At 41.4% G+C, this 25405-nt stretch overlaps 1 protein-coding gene and 1 long non-coding RNA gene across 10 annotated transcripts in view; one reads left to right on the forward strand and one right to left on the reverse strand.

Annotated features, from left to right (window-relative positions):
• Nucleotides 1-1262: 1262 nt before the first annotated feature.
• LOC147179333 (ral GTPase-activating protein subunit beta-like) overlaps nt 1263-25405 on the reverse strand; it is a 30243-nt gene continuing 6100 nt past the window's right edge. Inside the window, exons 6-32 of one of the 9 annotated variants that reach the window (XM_086067937.1) lie at nt 25060-25191; nt 24392-24570; nt 24033-24101; nt 23490-23641; nt 22521-22749; nt 21137-21172; nt 20142-20343; nt 19519-19686; nt 19249-19363; nt 19013-19160; nt 18594-18658; nt 18315-18459; nt 16533-16654; nt 16015-16197; nt 15753-15901; nt 15208-15395; nt 14980-15083; nt 14491-14643; nt 11883-12092; nt 9065-9223; nt 8190-8355; nt 7994-8116; nt 7231-7367; nt 7046-7154; nt 6835-6913; nt 5461-5609; nt 1263-4365 (exon numbers count right to left, since the gene is read on the reverse strand). In XM_086067937.1, coding sequence (XP_085924063.1) covers nt 4172-4365; nt 5461-5609; nt 6835-6913; nt 7046-7154; nt 7231-7367; nt 7994-8116; nt 8190-8355; nt 9065-9223; nt 11883-12092; nt 14491-14643; nt 14980-15083; nt 15208-15395; nt 15753-15901; nt 16015-16197; nt 16533-16654; nt 18315-18459; nt 18594-18658; nt 19013-19160; nt 19249-19363; nt 19519-19686; nt 20142-20343; nt 21137-21172; nt 22521-22749; nt 23490-23641; nt 24033-24101; nt 24392-24570; nt 25060-25191 — 3865 coding nt within the window. In that variant the 3' untranslated portion in view covers nt 1263-4171. Of the gene's footprint in view, nt 4366-5460; nt 5610-6834; nt 6914-7045; nt 7155-7230; nt 7368-7993; nt 8117-8189; nt 8356-9064; nt 9224-11882; nt 12093-14490; nt 14647-14979; nt 15084-15207; nt 15396-15752; nt 15902-16014; nt 16198-16532; nt 16664-18314; nt 18460-18593; nt 18659-19012; nt 19161-19248; nt 19364-19518; nt 19687-20141; nt 20344-21136; nt 21173-22520; nt 22750-23489; nt 23642-24032; nt 24102-24391; nt 24571-25059; nt 25192-25405 lie in introns of all 9 variants that reach the window. The other 8 variants (XM_086067935.1, XM_086067934.1, XM_086067933.1 and 5 more) reach the window with 8 other exon arrangements.
• Nucleotides 11864-17058, forward strand: LOC147179334 (uncharacterized). Its single transcript, XR_015094036.1, has 3 exons — nt 11864-15134; nt 15859-15928; nt 16027-17058. It is a non-coding gene; the product is annotated as an uncharacterized LOC147179334 (long non-coding RNA).

A 25405-nucleotide genomic window follows, 5' to 3' on the forward strand; every position in this document is an offset into this window, starting at 1 on the left:
ATTACAAATAATAATAAAATAAATCACTGCCTAAGTACAGTTCAGTTAACTTTTAAGTTGCATTTAATCTTTAAGAAATACATTTATTTATTTAATCATCAGGTAAAAATTTTATTGCACTACTGTATTTTAATGTTGGTCATGCTGGCAGTACTTGTAGAGCAAAGTAGTTGTTTTTTCCTTTGGTGATAGGCCTACTTGTGTTTGGTGTAAAAAGTTGAAAACCACTGATTGTGTATGTGTATTCAATTTATCTGTCAGGTAGATAGATAGATAGATAGATAGATAGATAGATAGATATTAAACGCCAACTTTCGCTATTTCCGGGCCGGACTGGCCTTATCTCCTGCCAATAGCGGGGGTCCACCGTACTGCAAACGCAGAAGATATAGCAATTTTTTTTCTCGACTGGGGTCTCTCCAAATTGGAAAGTTTAACCAACGAAATTGAACGCAGCCACTGGTTTTGCACGCCAACTGTCTGGCTTGTAAATTTGAGGAGAGAGCGCCATGTGGCGGCCAAAAGGTTGCATAACACAAACGCAAAAATATTTATAAAATATACATATATTCTCTATTCTCTGTTTGTTGTAGAGAATGATGCTGGTCTTTTTCCTGGCGAGACTGTCGAGTTGAGAGCAAGACCCCCCACCCCTTCCGATGTCAGTTCAATTACCTACATTTTAAACTTACATGTTTCTGTTACATGAAGTTCAGTACAGCTACTTTGCTTTGACAATTACCCGGTAGCTGTTGGCGAGTTGTCACATCCGTGCCCATTTCTTCTTGGCTCACTTTCCCACTTCTTTTAACCAACTGACAACGGTAACTGCCTCGAGCATAAAACCCTGCTAAAGACGACTTTCTATCTATCTATAACAAAAAACATGTACTTTTTAAATAGCAAAAACATGAAGCTGTAGTGTAATCCAAAACTAATTTAAAGACATTTTATGGCTAGGAATGGTGGCAACAAGTAGCCTACGTCGCATAACATAAAAAAGCACATAATGCCGTAGTTTTTTGTTTGTTTTTTAAATTTAATACCATGTATGGCCTGTACATGTTTTTCATAACTATATATTACAATTATGACTGTACTGCATTAGTGAGACAGACGACTGTGACTAGACATTTTTCCTTATGAATGGAGGTCTTTTAAACCAAGGGCAGGACACTATTTCTTTTAAAAACACTTATCATAAAACTTAAAGTTAAATTTATTTGCAAGAAGCATATAAAATACCAAAATGGCAATGAAAATATCAATAATAGCTTTAATGGGTGTATGTTACATTCGGCACTCCTCCCACACAAACCATACACAACCTGTCTCCTCACCTGAAGTGAGGAATGCAACAGACAACTTGTAAATGCCTTATGCTATAGTATATTTACAATTCATCCTTCAATGCGTCTGTACATGGCGAAAGTTCTTAAATATGATCAATCATTGAAGTAGTAACAGGATACAAGGTGGGATGTCTTGATTGTTTGTGGGCTTTCCTCCAAGCAGATTTAAAAGGGTTTCTTTTCTCCTTCTCATAAAAGGCATGTGCATAAAGCACTGTAGTAAAAAGTGAGTCATACACAATTAGATGTGATAAGTTAAAAAGTCCATGGAGCCACACCATTTACATTTTCACACGATAAAACTCTTCCTTCAGCAGGGACTTCTTTGCAAATACACACTTGCTCAAAAAAGGTACAAAAAAAAGAAGAAAAAAAAGAGAAATGTTCAGGTAACCAAAAGGGAATAAGAAAAACACAGAATGTGCTCAGTGCATTAAGACTTTCCAAATAGAACAAAATAGACTTGCCGTGTTCCACGTGTGTGATAAATAAATTCACATTGTTACAGGCAAGACAGTGAGCGGGGCCTTAAACCAAGATTACAGTGACTGAACACAAACAATTGTGGGAGATAACGTCTTTTTCTTAAAACACAATAAAAACGGGTCCATTCAAATATTCTCTCCATAGGATTAGAATGTAAAAAATTAAATCTATGCAGCCAAAAGTTTTGCAAGTTTGATATGTATATAAATAACACTGATGCTTGAGCCTATAAATGCGTCGCCAGACATGTTTAAAACATGACACTTAAACTTCTCTGGTTCCGTTTAGGGACTTGAGTGAACTGCATAAAGGGTTCTCTGTCATATTTTTCCGAAAAACTGAGAATAAATTATGAGTGAATTCCAAAATTCCCACACAATCGTGAACGCAACATTCAGAGGCACTGCTGTCTCTCTGAAGATCATTCATATAGTCTTTGGGTAATATCATGCAATTGTTACACAGTAGTTCATTGCTTGTGGAAGTTGACAGGATCCTCAAACGACCACAGCTTCAAACAGGGCTGTTTGGAACAGATTACAAAATTATTGTACAATTGTGTCTTTCCTACTACGGTATTAGTTTAGTGACAAATTTGTTTTCCGCCAGTTATACTAAGTACACTCATGAAATAACAGTTGTTTGCTCTTGTAAATGACAAGTGCAAAGTTGTGTCATTTTGTAATATTTAGTGATTCCAAATACTCCTTAATAAAACTAAGAGACTCCAAATGTTTGGACTAAATTTATAGCAGGCACACATTTCAAACAGAATTGTATGATTCCATTACTCAAAGTGACAGTGTTATTTGTAAATGCCTTTGATGGTTTTTTTTGGGGGGGGGGGGTGGAACTCTAGGTCAGTCCGACTGGTTGGACAAACATGCACACATGCAAAAGTGCACACTCACACAGCAGTGGCTTGCGAGACGGGCCAGTTTCGGCAGCTAGAAAATGACATCTCCATACAGTAAAAGAAGACAAGTAAAGCCTCAAACTTAAAATGTGTGTGCTAGTGAGCTGCTGCCATGGCCACCAATGTGCACAAGGAAGACTATCAATTCCGTGTCAGATTCGTAAACATTTCACGCTTCCACCTTGGCAAAGATTCCACCAGCTGTATGTGGAAATGTTTGTTCGGACGCAAGTGCGTGTGAGCAATAAGAAAATCACCTCGTCGCAATCGCAAAAGGACATTTTTACATGGTGTTTTGGTATTGCAGTAAAGGATGAGAACAAATTATTGTTTTAGAAGCAAAAGCAGAAACTGAAAGGGCGGTTTAAACAAGACTGTTTCAGCAGATTTTTTTTTGGGGGGGGGGGGGGGGCTTTTTGCTTTTGAGCCTGAAAACGGCAAAAGCTGAAAAGATATGGGGATGATGAAATGAGTTTGTTAACACTGTAGCGTTAGGAACAGAAATGGTAGTTTGTAAAAATAAAGGACTTCACAGCTAAACCAATCGCACACAACACTGACTTATTTACTACCCTGCTACCGTGTCCAGTGGCGTCTCCACCATACCAAGATTAATGCATGTCCTGTAATTTCTTTCCAAAGCAATATTGCCAACTACTGCCCTGGCATGCATTTTACAATACATGATTAATTTTGAACTGTGATGTTATTGTGGGACGACACCATTGACGGCAATGTAGTGCATCATTATCGCTCACAAGACCACACTATCCACATTTCTGTATAGTTTTCCCTTTCTTCAGATAGTGACGCGTCTCAGATTGTTTTCTTCCAATATAATTTAACTAAATCAAAGTATAAGGATGTAGACGTCCTGTTATCAGTGGTACAAGATTGTATCGCGAGTACGTGTGATTCCCACCCATAGTATGAATCACATACTTGTGAATGCCCACTCGGACTGCACACAAATAAAAGTGCATGTCCTCGGATTTCATACACTACCATTTTCATTACTGACACTGAAATGGGAACTGGTGTTCTGGCAAGCTTTCGCTTTAGGCGCTTTCATGCTACTTTTTCAGGCTCAAACACCAAAAATTTGCAGTTTCTCTTCAGTTCAAAGAAAAAAGAAAGGTCACATGTAAACGACCTCCGAGTGAGGCTAGACAGTCACGGCCGTTCAAATCACCAATAAATGGTCGTGACCTCGAAATGAAGCCATTTAACACACTTTACGCTCCAAGTCAGACAGTGCTGATATATGAATTTATATAAATAACAAAGTTGAACAGTATAAATATAAAGATTCTGTGTTGTCGATGACTTATGCATGTTGAGCATAAATGTGTGTATGTGTGTGTGTGTTGTGTGCACTTGTGAGCCAGTGTTAAGACAGGACAGGGCAGGGACTGTGTTAGAGGTGAGGCTTTCCCTCCCCCACCTCGTGGAAGAGGGAGGTGTAAAATTCGGGCTCCAGTTGCTTGTTGCGGTAACGCTGTACAATCTCCGTGATTCTCTGCTTCCGCCTCACATGCGGTGGGTTGTATGAGTCACTTTCCAGGCGTTTCCGTCGGCACACGTTGATGATGGTTTGGCGCACCAGGAAGCCTGCGAGGACACATTGGCAGGTTTCATTTAGCATTCCTATTTCTACCGCGTATCTCACAACAAGCTGCTACTGTTCTGTGCAGTTCAATTCATTTGCGTTTAACCTTTAACTGTTTGTTTTTAAACTTTTAAAAGAAGGTATCATTTTCATTAAACTCTTAAGTGCAATACTGTACTTTTTTCGTTTTTGATTAACACTTGGGCTTACCATGTTGTACAGTATATTGGTTATGATGGTGTCTACAAGTATTACTAGATGCCCAGTGGTGTACATTGTGGTTGTCTAAAAATGCAATAAATACTTTCAGAGTATTATTAGCCATGTGTCAATGTTTTACAAAAATTAGTCTATCAAAATGCTGAGTCTAAGTGAAATGGCCGCAACCAAAGTAAAAAGCACCAATAATTTTTCAAATGGAATTATTGTTTTGCTGCGCTACTTGGGGAAGCCCTTCTCCGATTGGCTGACAAATTTCAGTTAAAAATATCCAACAAGCTCGTACGGGCCCAAATTCCAATTCTTAAAGTTGACGAGTCCAAATGATTGTGAGGTTTCAAATGGCATCACTTGCCCACAAAACTAAACTCAAATAGCGCTAATGGAACATCATTGGTGAAAAGAGCAGTAAAATGGGTAATATACTGTACTTTAGTTATAAATAGTTTTTCTTCAATTCATTTGTTATGGAGGATTTTAGAGGTGTTTGCTCATTCCATGTTTTTTTTTTAAGGAAATTTCACAAAGATGGCGGCAACTTTGCATAGCAAGTTATATCAACAAAAGCACTATGGAGTACATTTAAATAGATATAAAAGAAACAATCTAACTTCCATTCTACATGAAATTGAATTTAACACGAGCTGTCCTATAGTAAAAGAAAAAGGCGAACATTCTAAATACAATATAAGAGTCTATCCTCTTAGAAGGCAAGCTACAACAAGATGCAGAATCAAACTCAAGCTACACAAAAGTGGCTAGATTTGAACATGTTGAGTCTTTTGCTTGCATGCAGGCAATACTTTATTAAAGTCCTGAAAAATAATGCTCATCAAAATACTCAGCAAACAAATAGAAAAGAGAAGTTACTACTGTACCTAGCGCCCTGCGGCTGACGACCATGCCATCCACCAGAGGGATCACCATGCTAAATTTGCCCACAGCCCCGTGTAGTCGGATCCGAAAGAGGCCCGTCTTCAGGGGGTGAATAAAGATCAGAGGAACGTCCTTCTCGAGTAACCCTGATCTGAAACGGGAGCCACAATAATAGTAGTGATATTGTACAAGTATGATTTGTGACTTGAGAAAAACACAGAATTAGTCTTAATAATACAGAAGGTCCTCAACTCATGACAGTTCCGTTCTCACATCACATTCACTAAGCGTCACTAATGCAGTAGTAAAGTAATATTTGTATGAAAAACACTTTTAGCTCATAAACCAATCTAACTAAAAGCAGTAAGCCCAGCTGTAACTGAATGTGCCCTGTATTCTTACGCCGCTGTGCAAACTACTTCATTGCATGCTTTTAATAACTCGAAACATAGTACAACCCCCCAGTTAAACAGACAAAGAGTAAATGTAATACATTCTGTCATTGAATCAGATCAGACAGTTTGTTATTTATGTTGAATGGCACTTGTAATAATAATTTCTTGGGAGAATGGGTGCAAAGCAGGCAACTCTAGTATCATTCTTCAAGCAGCAACTTTCAGGTGAGCGCACTGAATGTTCCTGGAAGTAATTTTCACTCTTTACAGAAATCACAAATTGGCCACAGTTATTTTTCTTAGCAAGACTTTGCACAAGCTGCATGTTCCAATGAAACACTTTTCTTGTTGAACCACCCCACACAATTTGCAGAATTGTTTCTTTGCACCAACAGTTTCAGTTTGGCATCCGATTAAAGTTGAGGACAGGGTTCTACATTAATAGTAGCCCGGGGCTACTATTAAAGTTGAGGACAGGGTTCTACATTAATAGTAGCCCGGGGCTACTAAATGACTGTCGGGCCACCCAAAGTTCAACTCACTAAAAATTTTAACATTATTTAGGTACTATGCTTGTCCTGCTTGTCACTCGAAATCTCCCAAATTATTTGGCCTACTCGTACAGAACAGTTATCATTAATCAAGACATGGTGCAACCGCATCTAATGTAATTGTTGTCTAGTGGTGGACGGTGATATCACAACTTAAAACTACTGTATAGTACAGCTTTTCTTTTATCAATGGAGGGTCACTCACACTGTCAATCCCTGTCTTAAATAATAAGAGACAAAGACACTAAATATGAAATAATCATTTAAACTCATAGTATTATATCATGACTATACGGGATTAGTGGCGGTCCTGCCAGGGCTACCACAACACAGTTCAAGAAGGCCCAAAAAGGCTTAATGACACACACACACACACTCTAGAGGACTAAAGTTAATAGGGTCTATTTGAGTGGTAAAATGTTGAGAGTACCTGCAGGAGGTGCTGTTGCTCATACTTGCTTCTAAACCTGTGCTGGTTTCACCAAGAAGATCAGACAATGGGAAATTTTCTAAAAACACAAACAATGCTTATCAAGAAACCAATAAAGACCACAGGATCAAATTTCATATCACATTCAAAGCTTTTGTGTAAAGCCATCGACTGAGGAATTGCTAGCCAGTTACGGCACAAGCATGCCTACCGATATCATCGAAGCGCTCCACCCAGACGACAAACACCTTTGTCTCTGGACCCAGTGGTGGGAACGATTTTCCACTCGAAGACCTCTTGGTCTTTACCAAAGGACTCAGCTACAGAAAATCACACAAACACATATCGTAAAGTAAAATGTCCTGCCAAAATACTGTTCAATAAAGCAAATTTCACCTTTTTGGCAGACTCCAGGTTGTCCGAGTGATTAGGGAACAGCTCCAAGGTAAGATTGGGCTGTTTTAGTATGCTGGGCATAAGGTCCATGTTGGTGTCGGCCTCCAGTGTGGAGTCACTGTGGACTGATGATGACTCTGTGAGATAAAACAGCTTTTTAAGACCACAGCAAGATTTTATTCTCATCTTCCTGTAAACTTGCACAGGTATTATTTTAATAAAAACTTTTTTTAAATGTATTCATCAAAATGCTGTAATTTACTAACATGTAGAGATTTTATAGTTGATTTCACAAATGTACACATTTACCATTTCAGATTTGGATCTCAACAAGAAACCACTCCCCTGTCTCTGCAATCAAAGCCATACTCAGCAGTGCCCCCACAATAGAAGGGGCGGGGTGAGTGGCTCATTTGCATGACATATAACGACCCCCCTAATTAACTAATTCAGTGAGGTAATGTAATTCTTGATCCTTCAAGTATTTTTTGATAAAAGCACATCATTGAAATGTTAAGACACCTGTAAATATTTTAAATTGTGGGAAAGAAAGCCCCAAAAAACTTTTATTAACTACGGCCATGGTATTATTAGCCTATGAAATGTCAATCGTTTTGTGGCAACCTGTATTACTGAAAGAAGTTTGAGTACGTAAGGTAAAAAAGGTAAAAAACACTCATTCTAAAAAATAAATAATGTGGTTGTGATTTCATACATGTACAGTGATAACCGTCAAGCTGGTTTTGAGAGCATGAATACTGACCAGAATGTTCAATTAGCGACGGAACAACAAAGGCAATTTCAGTCAGAGCATCAGCGTAGTACAAAACTTTCTTCTCCCCATTGAACGTCGAACCTCCCGTGTCCTCAGGAGTAGCTGCTTCGTCTGCAGGAGAAAATAAACATTTCAAAGTTTTGTCACATCTCTGATGTTGACAAGTTGTTCCCGTTTAACTTACCAGTCTGTTGTACATCATTGTCAGAGCATGAGTTGAGGGACCAGCTAGTATCGAGGTGTCCTGTCCATCCTGGGTGGCTCCCTACATCCACAGGCCAGCCTAAGGACAAAAGGAACTCCAAGAAGTGGGGCTGAACGCTGGCTGATGATTCCACATTCCTCAGGATCTGAATAAATAGCACAGGAGTAGAGTCAGTAGTACTTATTCATACTAAAAACTGTCGCTAGAAAGTGCCAATTTTCTTCTAGTTCAATTTGGAAATAAGACAAAGGCATCAGGGTATTTATATATGGCAACATGCATGGTGTGAGATTTTTATGTTGTGGGATGAGCAAATGTGCTGTGATGCTTAAGTTAGTAAGAAAAAATGTCAGCGATATAAAAAGATCACATCACACTTACTAAAAAAAGGTTGATTGTTGATGTCAAAAGGGAACATAACGTTAACTTTACATTTCCCATAGTGTTATGTTTTTTCTATGTGGGCTACATGTTTGTATGTTGTGGATTACACCTTTGCAAGAACTGACATTTTAGAACCAGAATTTATGCTGGATCCTCTGTGTTTCCTTCAGGACACAGTTGCATCACTGAAGTCCTTCCACAGTTAATAACTAACAGTGAACCATTTTGAAAACAACACAGGCATGCCCGGACTAAATTGATAACCAAGCAGTCAAATTGATTTATTACAAGGTTTTCTTCTTGAGATCACATTATTTGGTAGGCGTTTTGGAAAGAGGTTAGTCCTGTACAAACATCATCAGACAACCAGTCTGGCCATTACTTGTTGACTACATTCATTGTTCAAATGACATTTGACTATGGTAAAATGTTAACTCTCATCCATTTGTTTTGTAATTAGTATTCCTCACCTCATGGCTGCTTTTCTGGCCGGCCTTCATGTAGAAAACAAACACAGTGTCAAATGGGCGGCAGGGGAGCAGGTCTAGGTAGTTGATGTCATCAAAGAATCCTGGCAAAGATGACTCCAAGCCAATCAGATGAGGAGGTAGACGACTGTTGTTGGGCTCCTGTCAGTAATTCACCAATATAAGTGAAGTCATTATCAAGTAACAATTACATAAGGATAGCAGAAAAGTGTTTTTTTAACCTAAACTTGGATTTTAATTCTGCCTGTTAGCGAGAGCCACAGCAGCGTTATAACTGGCATTGATGTTTCTGTATTAGGCAATTTGTAACTAATGGTTGTGATTCCATAGTCAGGAACCCGGCTGCTGCCAGCGGGATCGAGCGGATTCATCTCCGATGGGCACCAGGGGTTGATATTCGGATTCACGGCATGCCAGTGGGTTAATTCTGTGGGTGCTGTCCCCCCTGGCGTGTAGTGGGCGGGTCTGCCCCTCTGTTGGCTGCTGGGTGGCGGCTGCGTCTTGGCCGTTCCCTGGGTCTCTTGGGGGGTGCTGCGTTGCGGGGCTTTCCCTGGTGTCGGGGGCGGCGCCGTTCCGGCGCGGTCCGTCGCTCTGGGCCCGGCGACGCGGTTCGGGGCCTGTGGGCCGCCGGGGTGCCCGGTGGTTCCCTCTCCCCTCCCCCTTCCTCCCCCTTGCTGCCTCTCCCTCCTCGCCTCTCCCCGCCCGTCCTCCGCCTCCCTGTCCCCTCTCCCTCGTCGCCCTTCCTCCTCCTCTCCCCCTCTCCTTGCGTCCCTGCCGCTGCCCCCTGCCCTTCTTGTCGTCCCCTTCCCTCCTCCCTTCCCCTTCCCCGGTACGCCTTCCTTCCCCTCCCCTGGGCCGGGGGCTCCATCCATGGCCCGGGTCTCGGTGCTATGGGGGCCGGCGGGGGTGGCTGGGGTTTGGTGTCGTGCCCGCCCCGCTCCGGTGGGCGTCCTGACACCTCGGGCGGGACCCAGTATCCGGGGGGCGAGCCCTATCGCCCCGCCGGACGGGTCCCATATGCCCGCCGGGGTCCTGGTGGGGTGGGTGGGGGCTTGGTGGGCCGGTGCGCCTCCTGCCCCCGCCCGGTTGGGGGGGGCCCCGCTGGTCACACCTCTTAACTCACTACACTAGGTTTGCACAATACACTTTTATAGACATATAGGGCACATAACACACTTTGGGGGGTGGGGTAGGGTGGAAACACCGTCTTCACCCTACAACTCCCCTCCAATTTTAATACACCACACAACTTGTGGGTGGGGGGGGGGGGGCTTGTGGGGGTGCCATCGGTTGGGGGCCGCAGTATAGAGCAGTGCTGCGGTCCCCTGTCCGTGTCGCCACCCGCCCCCGCCCTATCTATTTTTTTTTAATGCACCACATACACTCAGCAACATGCTTGGGTGGCGGGTGGATCGGAGCGTGGGAATATCATTTCCATCGGCTCCGGTTCACCTGCTCCTAATTTTAATGCACCACACACACACACTTGTATATACACTGGGTGGGGTCACATTCACGGTTTAGGGGTAGAGTTCGCCAGTCCGCGAGCTGGCGGACTCAGTAACAGGGGTTAATTTTCACAAAGAACGCTGGGGTGACGACCGGGGCCTTCCCCCGCTGGACCTGGGGTTCGGGGGTGTCGGCCGCCCTCCGGTGCCCCCATCTCCCCCTTCTGCCCCCGGTGTTCCGTCCTTCCACACGGCGGGGGGTGGGGTGGGCGCGGCTGCCCTCTCCGCTCCGCTGTCCGGCCCCTCTTCGGCGCCGGTGCCTGGGTGCGGGTGGTCCCCGGGGGCTGGGGGTCGGGGGTTGGGGGGCTGCCGGTTGGTTGGGGTGGGGTCGGGGGGGGGCGGCTTTGTTGGGGGGGGGGGGGGCGGTGGTGGGGGGGGGCTGGGGTTGGGGTGGGTGGCGGGGGTGGATGGGGGGCGGGGGGTTGTGGGGGGGCGGGGGTTGGGGGCCGGTGGGGTGCCTGGTGGGCCTGCAGTGCCCCGTCCTGCTGCGTTGGGCCGGGGGCGCGGGCCGTGTTGGGGCGGGGGGCGCTCCTGCTCCTGGGTTTGCTCTCCGGCCGGTGGCCCTGGTGGGGCCCGGGGGTCGTCCTTTGGCGCTGCCGCGGCCTGGGGGGCCCTGAGGTGTTGCGCTTGCTCTGTTCCGGCGGGGGTCGACGGCTCCCCTCTTTGGTGGAGATTTTCATGCATGCCAGATCCACCACACCAGCATCTACCGAAACTCAGACACAATCTGTTTCCTCCTCAGGTTATTGAATCGGTGGAGGCTGGTGTCTCGGATCTCACGCGGCTTCGTCTGTCCTTCCTTCCTTTTCTCGGTCTCTCTGTTGGTCTCTTGAGGCCTCCCTGATTTTATGTTTTTTGGATTTGTTGGGGTCTGGATGTTTCTTGGGCTGGGGAGGAGTTCTGGTGGGGGGTGTCTGGTCGGTGCTAGATTTCACCTTCCTTGGTTTTCTTCGGTCCCCTCGGGTCTCCTGGTGTTCGATTTAGGTGAACGGTATGAGATTTTTTTTCTAATAGGTTTTCTGGTGAGCTAACAAATACACACACGCACGCACGCACGCACATACACATACTCACCCACACACACAAAAAAAAAAATGTATGTATGTATGTATGTATATATATATGTATATATGTATGTATATATGTGTATATATATATATATATTTAAAAAATAAATAAATAAATAAAAAATAAAAAAAAAGAGCAATGATGATGACATTTCCGAATGAACAATACTGAGCTCTTAAAAAAAAAAAAAAAAAAAAAAAAGGATAGCAGAAAAGTGGACAAACCTTGAGCGCTTCCAGAGAAAGAAAACCAAAGTGGGAGAGGAACAGGCGAGCTGACTGGAATTCCTGCGAAGGTGGAGGAGGTTTGCAGTCTATCTGTGGGTCAGGGAAAGGTTTGGACTTCCAGATGTCCTCACTGTGCCGTTCCAACGTATTCTCATAATCTATTTGCTTGGTCATCAGAATGCGAAGCTTGTCATGTTGAACTTCCAGCTGGATAAGAAGGATGAGAGGAAACATGTTTAAAGAGTTACAAGTCCAACTGTGGTGGATGCAATATGTCTGGTTGCACAAACCACATTCTCAAAACAGAGGTCTCCTTTCCCAGTGTTGAAATGTTATGAGACAACGGTGGTCATGACTATTTGTAGTTGGATTTATTCAGACGACAAATAGATATTTTATACTTTAAATGACTAAATTGACGAATCAGGTTTAGGAATACTGCAACCCAATAATTGGCTCGTGATGCATGGAGAACAGTGAAGTGCGGTCAGGAAAAGCAAGGTAGGCACTGCCTACCCCAGGCTGAAAGGAAAGTTGAAACCGTTTGGCTTTTTCTATTTATTTTAATTATTCCTTTCATTTCAGAAAGCCTACACTACCTATAGGTTTAAAAGTGACAATATTTGGTGATTTCCATACCTCAATTAAAAATCACTCATTACTTCGTCTGGCCTGCAGGCAAAAAATTTCCTCCTGAAGGCACAACGCTACTGTGCTTTTCCCAGCCCTGTCCGCGTAGTGATGTGTGTTTGCGCGTGCGTAGTCAGTTTCCCAGTAGAAAAGCCCTTTACGCAAATAGGCAGACCGCGACGCAGCTTTTTTACGCTGCTGTACTATTCCTATGCAACGTCGCTGTATTATTCCTATGCAACCTCGCTGTATTATTCCTATGCAAACGTACGTAAGTGCAGTGCATTTATGAATTCAAAACACACTTAGTGAGCGCACAGCAAAGCAGTAAGATGACGCCACTCTGGAGAATATAAAACTAATTTCACGCCTTTCTTTTGAGGGAAAACGCCATCTTATGAAGGATGGGAGACCAACGCCTTAGCTACCAGATCTTAAGCAAAGTAAGGGACAAATAATTATTCATACTTTTTACAAAGAATGGTGCAAAAGGAAAGATTGGCTTTGTGGATGTGCTTTGCTTAACTAGCTGTTTCACTTCAAATGGTGTTTGGCATTGCTATTGCTAACCTGATTTTGTGAGGAATTAAGCTGTTTTACAGGAGATATTCCCTTTATTACATTCTTTCCGGGCGGGTTTGAAATTGTCAATTTTTTGTTGTGCGGCAAATGCGAGACAGAGTGCACTGCAACGTTTACTGTGGCTGGCAGACTGCGCACTGGCTGACGGTGGCCCAGAACTTTAGCTGAGTGGCAAGTGTTGAGCTGCCCAAGAGGCGATGGATACGAACCCCGCTCGAAGTATTAAAAAAAATAATAATAATAAGATTGCGGAGCAAAAAATGTAAGACTTCAAAAGAGAGTAATGTTTTTTGTTTTTTTCTACCCATACAAAGGAGGCATATGTTAAAATAGTTTGGATGTATGGCATCTTGTATCTGAGTATCAAATATCTCGAGGTCAGGGTGAGTAATATGGTCACCCTAGGATACGTACATTAGCCTGCCAACACACAAATTTGTAATTGCTGTGTGCGTCTCAATTTGCGACTGCCTGCCTCCCCAAACCTAGAGCTCACTGCATGGAGACCTCTGCAAAGTATTCGCAGCTTGGAAGCACATACCTCGTGTCAAAACTGTCCAACATGATAAATTGCTGCTTGTGCAACATAAAATCGGCACTGTGTAATTTTCAGTTTGATTGACTCGATGATTGCCTTGCCTTCTACCGGTCTCATTTCTTGTCATGCGCAAAATCAAATTTCTTGTAATGCGCAAAACAATTTGACAATGACTGAAAACACTGCAGCAGTTTTTTAGAGTGGTTTTCAATGCATCAAGGATTCTCATGAATTGACAAGATGTAAAACTCCAAGAGCACCACCTCATTTCCACGTACAGTAATTTCTGGACTATAAGGCGCACCCGACTATAAGCCGTGCTAGCTAAATTTGGGGAATACTCGAGTTTGTTACACATATAAGCCGCACTCGACCGTGTTTTAATGTTACCGCACCGGGTTCCCGCTACTTTCTTCTTGCATAATGAGGGCACAAGTTGTCCCGCTCTCATTCTGTCTCTCCTAATGTATTTGGGCCCGCTTGGTTTGTTTCGCTCTGCCTGACGCTCTGCGCCCCATTGTGATCTGATAAATAAGCCGCACCTTTGTATTAGCCACAGGGTCAAATGCAAGTGAAAAAAGTAGCGGCTTATAGTCCAGAAATTACTGTAAGCAGATACAGTAATTAGAATTTTTTTCTTCCCTGCCAGCACTTAAGACTTCAATCCTCCCATAACGCACAAGTGGGAAATAACTCAGCATATTTGTAGTTCTCAGATCATCCTGCCAGCCATTACAACACACCACAGTTTGTTTAATAACAAAAAGTTGATGCAGTAATTCAACAATTAGATAGAACCAATGAGAGATGTAGCCAATATGTGGACACAAGTTGAATGACAGAAACTTCTCTGACCTCTTTGCTAACAATGTCGTCCAGATCGGGAATGCTAACATCGGCTTTGACAAGGGGGATCTTATCCACTTCTTCAGGGAACGGCCTCTGCTTGACGTTGTATTTTATCCCGACATCGTTGTTTGGTGTTGGACGGCCCTCGGCAACAAATACCTGCTGTGAGAAGGAAGAGAACGGAGACCAGAATTGTGGTTGTCAGTAAGGCTGAAAGATTTTGGAAAAATTATCTAATATTGATTTATTTTTTCTCATCAATCCTATTGCAATTTGATGTGGTTATTTTTTTTTCAAGGTCCTCTTCCCATGCATTTTTTTAAAACAAAAAACGGCAATAAATTTATCTTTATGCGATTGTTAAGCCTTTGTTGTCGGTATTAATTCAAGTTTCCATCACATTCGTCCAGTCATTGTATGAACTGCAGCTCTGATGCTATTCTGGTTTGACGTGATCTTTTTTTAAAAAGTAGCAATTTTTCTGTGTGATCTCACCCTTTGATTGGCTCGAGCTCCTCTGGGTTGATGGAAGAGCTGCATGGTCCATGCATGTCTGCCAGCAGTCCCTCGGATCAGAACCGTCACTGATGGGCTGGGGTCTGTCATGAGAGAGAATCGCCACAGCCTATTCAACTTTCAGCCCATCCGAGGTAAATATAATTTGATCAATAATTGTAAGTATTCTAAATAATCAAAGGCGATAAGAAGAACTAAATTGCTAACTCTGCTCATTGCCGAGAGGTTGCTCCAACATGGCGAGTATGACCGAGTTGTCCAACACAAAGTAGCGGAAGTTACTGGCCCCAGTGGCGCTGAGTCGTGCATAGCGAATCAGGGTGTCTTCGTTGAGCAGACTACAAGTGGAGGCAGGCCCGCTAGGAGAAGGGAAAGCTCCCAAGACCTGCATGATACTGAATGACCAAACAGCACAAGCAAAAAAAATTACCCCCCAAAATCTTTAAAAAAAAAAACATTGCTAAACATTCAATATACTGTATGTTGTTTTGCATTAAAAATGGGGAGGGGGAAAGGGGGGGAACTAATAACTTCTTCTAATAACAATTGCTTAAGAATTTATGAAAAAAATGATAAACAAATACATTATTTGGGGAAATTTGAGTACATATTTAATTATTTTCCCAATTCATTCAACCCTAATTTACAGGTTAAGATGTATTACTTTATGCAACAACATACAACAAACCAATCTCTGATGCATTTTGAATAATATATATATATATTTTTAAAAAAAAAAGATTGCATCTCACCATGAAAGAGTGGCCTCAGCTGCATCTTTGACCCTCATTGAAGCGGGGTTATGCTCCTTCTCCCCTTTGTGTCGCACTTCCTGTTCCTGTCGGGACTTGCTGCCAGAGATTCCCAGCTCCACTATCTCCAACACTTCAACCAAACAATCCTTATCCAAAACAAGGTTATGTTAAAGGTGAGCTAAACAGTACACAATATATTACCAATTTAATGGCTGATCTGAGAATCTAAGAATTCAGTTTGCTTCATTTAAAATTGTACCTTTTCATCCAGCATGTTTGGGTGTTCAGTGAGCCACACACAAAGAAACTGGAAGGCAGCTACGATCATGGAGTGAAGATCCCTGGACTGAAGAGGAGCTGGTCGGCTACACTGGTACACAATGTATCCACATATAGAGCTGACTGCCCGTTTACGGTCTGCAGAGTCAACCCCCACCTTGACCTAAACAGAAGACAAAATGATAACATATAACTGCGCTTATGGGTTTCTCTCACTCAAAGTGAAAATGAGTCATAATAATTAGGAGACACCTGCTCTACCATTTGGCCAGCAGAAAGTAATAATCAATGTTTATGTAATTATTTTAAAAAGCTCCAAAACGTTGCTAACAAAGTCAGATAGCTTTCACCATTTTCTTTCTTTTTATTTCTGTGCATCTACTGTCTATAAAATAACTTTTTTTAAGGAAAGGAAATCACATCCCTTGTTCTTGTTTAAAATGAATGTGGTATATATAACAAACTAAACTACCTGTTGTTTAGTCATCATAGCATTACCTTAGCAAGGCCAGCCAAAAGTTCCAGGGCAGCTAGTGAAATGCTCATGTCTTGCCTCCATTGGGAATTGAGCCTCTGGGTGACCAGGTGGATGCTACGCACCAACAGGCCTGCCGCTGTATCTGGAAGAGCTAAAACATATAACAGCCCGAAATACCAAATAGAGCACAGCATAGAAAACACACCACATTTCTTGGTGCTTAAAATCAGAGATGGAAGAGAAAGGGGGGAATACAGGGTTGAGCAGATTTTGCACATGTTCAGGCCGAGATATTAATGTAAATGTTACAAAATAGGGCAGGGCAATGCTGACATTTAACCTCATCATTACTTCCTTTACATCTTTCTTTTTTTACACAAAATGTCTGATGTCCCAAATAACCGTTTACAAAATATGTAACTCATTTATAGGTTTGCCTCTATTTTAAGGACTTTTTTTTTGCTGTGTGTAAACTATCACAAAATCATGTTCAAATAGAGGAAGTACAAATTTGATGGTTGTTATGTCCCATTATTAAACGTTTGACCGTAAGGATATATGGTATCAGTAGGTTTGTACAATTTGTCACATTTGATGTCACAAATGTACAGTATCTTGTAAACATTGCTCAGCCCCACAGTACATTTGAAAAAGATAATTGTTTAGGAGAAAAAAATAAAGCATTTCATGCACTTCATTTATTTTGCCAAAAACAGTTGTAACAAAGCACAGCATCACAGCAAGTTTATTTGCCATCACCTACAGAGGCATTTTATCCAATGCCTCTTAACTCTGCACACCACTTTAACCACGTTAGCTATTAAGGGGGCAAAAACGTTCAATTAGTAAATTCCATACGCTAATTAAATGAGAAAGCAGGCAAACTTGACATCAAACAATCTTCATGTTACTATTAAAGTAATGTATTAATTAGAGATGCGCAGAAATGGAAATTATTGGCCAAATATTACAAATCTTCGGCTGGATCATTTTATGCACTTTGCCAAATTTGTCTATGTACGAGCTACCTGGTTACGTCAAAGCGATGTGCATGCTCTCATGGCTTCAGAGATGCCAACCCCTGTCATAACTTGAAGTACATTCTGGCTATTTTGTCAGGAACATTTGCATCTCAGACAAAACTACAACGAACAGAAAGACTTTGGACAACATTAATATATTCTTTATATTTTTATTATAATGTCTTTAAACGTTTTCAGGTGACAAAATATTGACATTTTGTTGTTTATTTGTATTTCAGTTTAGATTTATTTAATTCAATGCCATGGAACCTAAACAATTACAAATACAATTATGTAGTGACAATTTCTTACAGAATCACATTACAAAAAATATCAGCTTGTATGGTTGTTTAGCAAAGCTAATTTGCGCTTTCTTCATCATAACATCCTATTTGAGATGTGGTGTTTTCAGTGATTTAAGTATTTCGACACAAAATTGAAAATGCACTTTTGGGCCATTTTTGGCCGAACATTTTTGGTTACCAAATATTCGGTGCATCCCTAATTCCTTAGTATTTAATCATCTACATCTCAGATTTTTCTGTTAAATGTATCCGATTTTTCTATTGCATAAATCAATGCTTTATCGTAGAAATTTGCAGTTAATAGCAAATCTATCTTTGAATAGGAAGGAGAAATAGGGAAGCTGATTGGAGGTCATCTGCTCACACTTGCCCAGCGGAGCGAGGCCAGGATGCTTGCAATTGTGTGTGTGAGTGTGTGTGTGTGTTCCCAAATATGTGTTTACAATGTGCTTTTATGTATGATAATGCCTCCTACCATAGTCTCGAAGCAGGGCTTGGGCAGGACGTTCAGAATCTGGGCTGGTAGCCTCCGTGCTGCCCCCGCTGGTGAAGCTAATTCCACTGTTGTTTCTGCTGTGACTCTGGTTTCTCACTGTAACGTGGCTGCCATCTATGCTACCCTGGAAATATGAGAAACAGCGGATTAGAAGCCTGGATCAATACTCTGAGCACAATACCATAAAATACAGCTTTTTAATAAGCTTAAAAAATATATATTAAAAAAAACTTGCCATAACAGAGAGCTAAGACCTACCGTTTCAGTCTGTGCACCTATGGACTCCAACAGTGCAGAGTCTTGAACAATATTTAGCATTGCACCTAAAAAGGGAGAACAGATAAAAATTACATTAAAATTTAAAAAAAAAAGGAACACTGGCTACAATGCAAGGTTAAACAAAAGAACAATTACATTTACAACAATTACAATTGCAACTACTAATTTTGATTTTTAATCTAAACTCAAGGCTTTATGTCACTTATGTTGAACTGCATGCATTAAAAATTTAATAATTCAGTCAGATTAGATATAGGAAAAAATCAAACACTTAAAACACTTTATCCAATACTGATATGTTCATTTGACTATTTGTCATTTTTTTATTGCCTTGAAATTCAAGCACAAATGGGACGGCCCAATTTTTAGTAAAGATAAAAGATATAGCAGCAGGATACCCAAGATGAGCTGCGTGTTGGCGGGGTCAGTCTCTGTCTGCAGGGCTCCGATCAAAACATTGACGAGACGCAGCCTCAAGGACAAAAACGACACAGGCTGGTCGTGAGGTGATCCATCCTCCTCGTTAAACTTGCCCTCCAACAGAACCTTTGAAAAGACACCATCACTCTCAACTGAACTGTGCAGAACATTCACCCCCAAAAAATTTGGGAAATTAATAAAAGCTACAAATTACCTCTGATTTGATGTTACCAAAGTGGTGTGGTAATGGCAACATGGCCAGTAGAATGTTGATGGAGGCTCTCCTCAGATCAGTGGGATTTACATACATCTTGAATTTGGACAACTCCCTAATAGAAATGACCACAGCATGTAGACTTCAAGAAACTTAGGTGATACCCTGAATTCAGCAAAATATTCATGAGAATGATGCCCAGTAAAAACAAAAAAAACAGATACATAATTTATTAATTTCAAACGTATTGCAACATGGTACTAGCCTGACCTGTCTGGTACAATAGTCTCCAAAGCTGCTATGAAGTATGGTACAACCACATTGATGCCCTTCAGGTCAGTACAGAAGAGAGAGGAAGAGTTAAGAATGATGGAGGCCAAGACAGGTCTACAGATGAAATCAGAGATCTGGAGACCTTGAATCAGCGCCATGTAGAACCTGTTGGGTAGGAAAAAAGAATTTTCTCAATCTTGTTCTAAGATTTGAAATAAAGAAACATAGTTTTCCGCGCATCTATTGGCTAGAGATGGGCACAGTTTAAACATGAATAAATAAATAAAAAAGTAACAGCTTCTATATATTTTTACAAATATACCGTACTGCGCCCACTGAAAACATCAGCTTTATAGATGCCATGTCTGCTCTGCAGGCAGCTTGTATTGCAGAAAAAATGGTGGTGGTATCAGTTATGGTTAAAGGAATTACAACCACCTACCGCCTCCGCCTGTTACTTTTTGGGGGGGTTTTCAGAGGGGAGGCGTCAATTTGAGGCAAACTGCTTATTTGCTTCAGTGGACAAAAAAATTGAGCAAATTGGGGAATGATATATATTACAGACAATAGTGAAAATATGCCATACGATAAGAGAATCTGATGCTGCCAGAAGATGTTACCTGGAGAGGTAAACAGGTAGAATTTCTTCACCGGTTTTCTTGCTACAGAAGATGCGGCACAGAGTTCCGCAGGCCTCAGCTCGGCCTGCCTCATAACTCTCTGGGAACTCATTTGCATCAAACATAGGGTTGGACACCATTGAGTCGGTAGACATTTGGGAACCTTTCCTTCTCAGCTCCAGTCCGACTTGTGTGGCTATTGCTGCACAGGGTGAGAAGAGATAGAATGAAAGCAACCTGAATTTTAATGTGGCTATTCATGTACGTGACTAATGCTCATGCACATACTGTACAGGCAAACTTATATGTTAGCAGAAAAAAAGTAAAAAAAAAAAAACATTGAAAGAAAAGAAAATTACCTATCACATCCATATGAACTTAATTCATCCATGACAATCCACATCCAGACACTCACATAATTCCACAACATACAATATAGAGGGAATTCTGACACAAAGAGTTTGCCGAGTTCTGCCATCCAGGGACATAAAACGTGACCAAGTAAAGGGAAAATGTAATGTGCCTGTTGCAAGCACACAGAACAAAATCCCTGTGTCAGCTTTCTGGTTGTTGCAATTAAATGACTACCACTCAGGGCACAGATCATTCACTTCATGCATTGAGGCACCAAACCAGTCAAACCAGAGTTCAAGTCAAATAGACAATGCAAAATAAACTAAATGAAGCTGAATTTGAGATGATCTGAAACCAAATCAGGATTAGTGTGACCGAACAAAAATAAATAAAACAGACTGGCAACGTTATGGTCGAGACATGTGGTCAGTTGGTGAAAATCATTCCATCACCTCCGAAGACATTGAGATAAGGCTGATGTTGTTGTTTTTTTGTTTGTTTTTTGGGAGAGAATGATGAGTGAAAACATAAAATGATGGCAGTAATGGCGATGATCATGGCGCAACTCAACTCAAAAACGGGAAGATTGGTCAAGAAACGCAAACCAAGTGAGGGAAAACAAAGCTGCTGCTCCTACTTACAAGATTTATAAGAAAGGAGAATTTGGATAAAAGAGGCTGCAAGATAACAGAAATAGTGGAGAGACAAAATCAAAGCACAGCCAATTCATTTCAGGCATGAATTGTGTTTTTGTTGTTTTCTACAAAAGACATTGACTCACTACAATCAGACACTGGAGAAGCGTATACAGGAAACTACACAAAGAGAAAGAGACGCGAAAGGGAGGAAGCAGTAAGCAGGTACCAGGCATGCTATCACTCTGTGGTCTTAGAATCACCATATGCTATAATCCCCAAAATATCACCTCTGCTCTGAAGCAAAAGTGTGCTGGAATAGATCGCCACGCGAGTCATCCATTAAATAAACGCCTCACCCCAATTGATTGTTCTTTTTGTAACCACACAGCTGGTGGCCTTACAAGTAAATCAGCATGGTTTAACAGCCAGGCACATACAGTAAGTGATAATGCTGTTCAGGAAGGTGCCTCAAACATAGGTGACAAACTGACAATGTAGAAACTTTAGCAAGGAAATATTAGTTCTGCATTATTAATAGAAATTAAATAGAGACTGCTTTTGTGAATCAAACAAAATGTTCTGTCCACCAAACAACAGACAGCAGTGTGTCTACTTCCACCCATACACATTTAGTTCAAATAAGCACCTCCTCTCAAATAGATACCTTATTTTAAATAAACACGTTTTCTATATTTGTGTAAATGAAGACCACAGTTGGAGTAAATACAGTATTTTACATCCATTACATTAGATGCATGATACCCCCCTTACTATGTACAGCCCAACTCGCGGTATATAAGATCATCGTCCGTGCCACGTACAACATTTGGGTTTTTGAATACACAGTAAATTCCCTCTTATTTTATGTCAGTTTTGAATTAAAATTTAACTGGGGGCAAGAAACAGCTTGAAGTAAGCAGGCTTTGCCTCGTCTGGAGGACTGTGGACGAGTGGATGAGAACAGCTGCTATGAAATACTAAAACAAAACAAAAAACACAAAAAAGTGTTTTAAGTTTTTTAAAAGAGTGGAAGGGACTAAAAAAATCTCTATCAAGTACACCTATATTCACCGATTAAATGTATACGCCACCATAAACAGGGTTTGTAGTCAGATTTTCATTGTTGGGCGATGTATATGGATTAAAATCTGATGGTAATCTTCCGACCAAGCCCTCTATACACACAAAAAGGCACAACAAAAGTTTCTAAATCAATGGTTGTGAAAGAAAAAGGAAAGCATATCCCAACAACATACAGGTCAAAATAAGACACCAAAACCACAGAAAACTACACAAAAAGAGGCATATTAATTGGCCAGCAGCAAAACACCCACCTGCCCATGCATGGAATGGAAAAGACAGAGTGAGGTACAGTCTCATGCCTTACCAGTCATGCTGGGGTCTCGACTGAGGCCGCTGTGGAGCTTACAGTGGACCAACGCAGCGTCAAACAACCACTGGCCAAATAGGTTGAGAATGCTGTTGACTTTTGGTCGCGCTGGGGCAGGGAGCGGACGTGACTCCCAACTGCTCTGGTTTGGGCTGGACAACAGGGTTGGAGACGAAGTTTGTTGCTGCTGCTGTTGGGATGTTTTTGTTGGTTGACTCCCACTGCCCTGCATGGGGAAGATGTCATAGTCAACAAATGAATAATAGGTAAGATGATTAATCAACACATTTTCAGCCTCAGGAGGTCGACAACTGAAATTGACGTCAAAGTCAGCAGAGGGCATTAGAATGTCAAAATGGCTAACCCCTGAGATGGATGAAAATGGCTGGATTAATCTGCTTAAAAGGATACTTGACTCATTGAGACATTTTCAGCAGTAAAAAGTGACTATTTTGAAGAATTAGTTTGATAAACATTATTTTTCATGCATAATTATTACTTTTAAAAACACATTTTTCCACTTGCTGTTGACTGAAGATGAAATCACCTGTGCTGAGGAAATAGGTAGCGAACAATCACGGCTCACCTGTTTGCTGGGTTTGGTCAACAAAGAGCCATGATTGCTCATTACCCGTTTCCACGGGTTGTCTCATCTTCAGTCGACAGTGATTTTTAAAGGTATTTTAAGTTATCACATTTATAGACAAAATAAATCTTCTTACTATTGAAAATGGCTTTTTCCACAGGTGGGGGCACATAGAACATATTGCCCCCCCACCCAAAAAAAAAATTGACCCAAGAGACCGATGTGGCAGGAGGGCGCACAACAAGCCTTCCTTATCTCATTAATTTACTGCCACAAGTGAAAAATGCTAACCACTAATGAGGGACTGACATTAAACCCAATTTAATATGCACAGCAAAATAAAAATCAATCACACAACACTGTGCATAATTTGGACTTACAGTGGAACTCTTGCTTGTAGTTTTGGTGACAACCGTGTGCCGCTGCTTACGGCTGTGAGGGGGTGTGGTGTTGGTAATGGAGGGGGGCGGAGACATGCTCATTCTGTTGACTGGGGTGGGCGGGGCACTGTCAGCTCTAGGACGGGATATGCCTGATGAGACAGAAAGTTCAAATGACACAGTGCTTTGCTCTAATAGCTGGGATATGAAAACAAGGATGATAATCACTTTTAAAGCATTTTTCTTTTTTGCCATAATAAGAAACGGGAATAATGTGACAACGGAATCTGTGAGTTGATTTTTAGGCAGAATTAATTTGTTAACATGCAAAGACAAGTGGTTAGAATCAAATCACAGGTGCTTGATATTCATCCTGATTGACTTTTGCTTGCCCACAAATGAGCCCCTGCAGGTGTTACAGATGCACCTGCAAGGAAGTCTGGAACTCCTTCCCTTCCAGTTGTTATTATCATCATCACCACCAATGAGCAGACCACGTTATTATTTGCCCATATTATACAACAAGGCAGCTGGTGTCTGTACCATGAGAGAGCAGCACTGGACAAAAAGAGAACACCCTCTCCCGCACATCTCTCTTTTCAACTGAGACACCTATAGCGTAGAGAAAAAAATACACACTGGCATGGAGTCTCATGATTTAACGGACATTCGAATTTTACGCAGGAAGAGCTAAAGTAACTGATATTACAAAAAAACGAAAACTTTGCCTTGCATATCTTGTAGATTTAGTCTATCCTGGTTAAGTTAAATGGTTTATTCGGTTTTAAGGATATTCATACCACATGCATTCATGTATGATGTTGTACATGTAAATGTTAAAAACGAACATTTGAAAATGGGTAAGATTTCGCACAGCACTATCTATATTCTTATCTTCTTACCAAGGAAGGCATCCACAAGACAGCTAACCCCCCTCATGGCCCTGAAGAAAATCTGGGGAAGTTGTTTGAGGCAGGGGTGAAGCACCACCTCGTGTGGGATGCTGTTGGAGCTGAGAAACTCTTCTTGAAACCTTGGAGTGGTGCTAACTATCGCTGGGTTGCTCAGGTCCACTGGGTTGCTAGAAACAAAATATACAATTGCAATGGAATTATTTAGGGAATCTCTCCACAACAGCCTGAAAGGAAGCTGTACAATAACAGCCATGACTTGTGATTGGATAGAAATGGGACATTTCATTCATTCAGCATATATAACTATTTTAAAAAAAAACTGTGAAAACTTAAAGGAAAACAAGTATTTTGGTTTTGTCTTCTTTATATGGCATCATAATGTGAGAATCTTACATTATTTCTTGACTGGTATGGATTATGTAATCAGAGTGATACAGATTTAGGTTTAGCACACAGTCCAAATCATTATCCAATTATAGGAGAGAACAGAGGAAGTACCCCAGCCCAAATAATTATTTGTATGGTTATGAGAAGCTTTTAGTTCCCAGTCTACACAACAACTCCTCTGTCACTCCCAACACAAACACAGGCTCAATGGAGAAAATGCATTTCATACAGGGTGGAGAATGCACTGACATTGCGGTAAGTTCATGTACCTGAGCATGTGTAGAAAACGATACCACGCCTGTGCCACACAGTCATTGTCCATCTCTAAAGGGATCAGGTTGGCATCCTCATCAGGAACTTTAAACGCTGGGAAGGAAGGTCCATGGGTGAAGCGCAGAAGTCTGAATATAGGATGACAAAAAGAACAATGCCCATATACAGGACACTAAAGATCCTCATATTGAAGAGTTGTAAATATGTTAGGTCAGCTAAAATGACTTTTTATAACTACATATTGTTACTTAATTTAAAAAAAAATTACCTAAGAAATAAAGATAACAAATTAAGGAATTACAGCAATCCTCAGATACTATGCAAACGTGACAAAAGTAACGC

This window comes from Leptonotus elevatus, chromosome 2 (genome assembly GCF_054856555.1).
Source record: "Leptonotus elevatus isolate MCC_2025b chromosome 2, RoL_Lele_1.0, whole genome shotgun sequence".
Classification (NCBI taxonomy): Eukaryota; Metazoa; Chordata; class Actinopteri; order Syngnathiformes; family Syngnathidae; genus Leptonotus; species Leptonotus elevatus.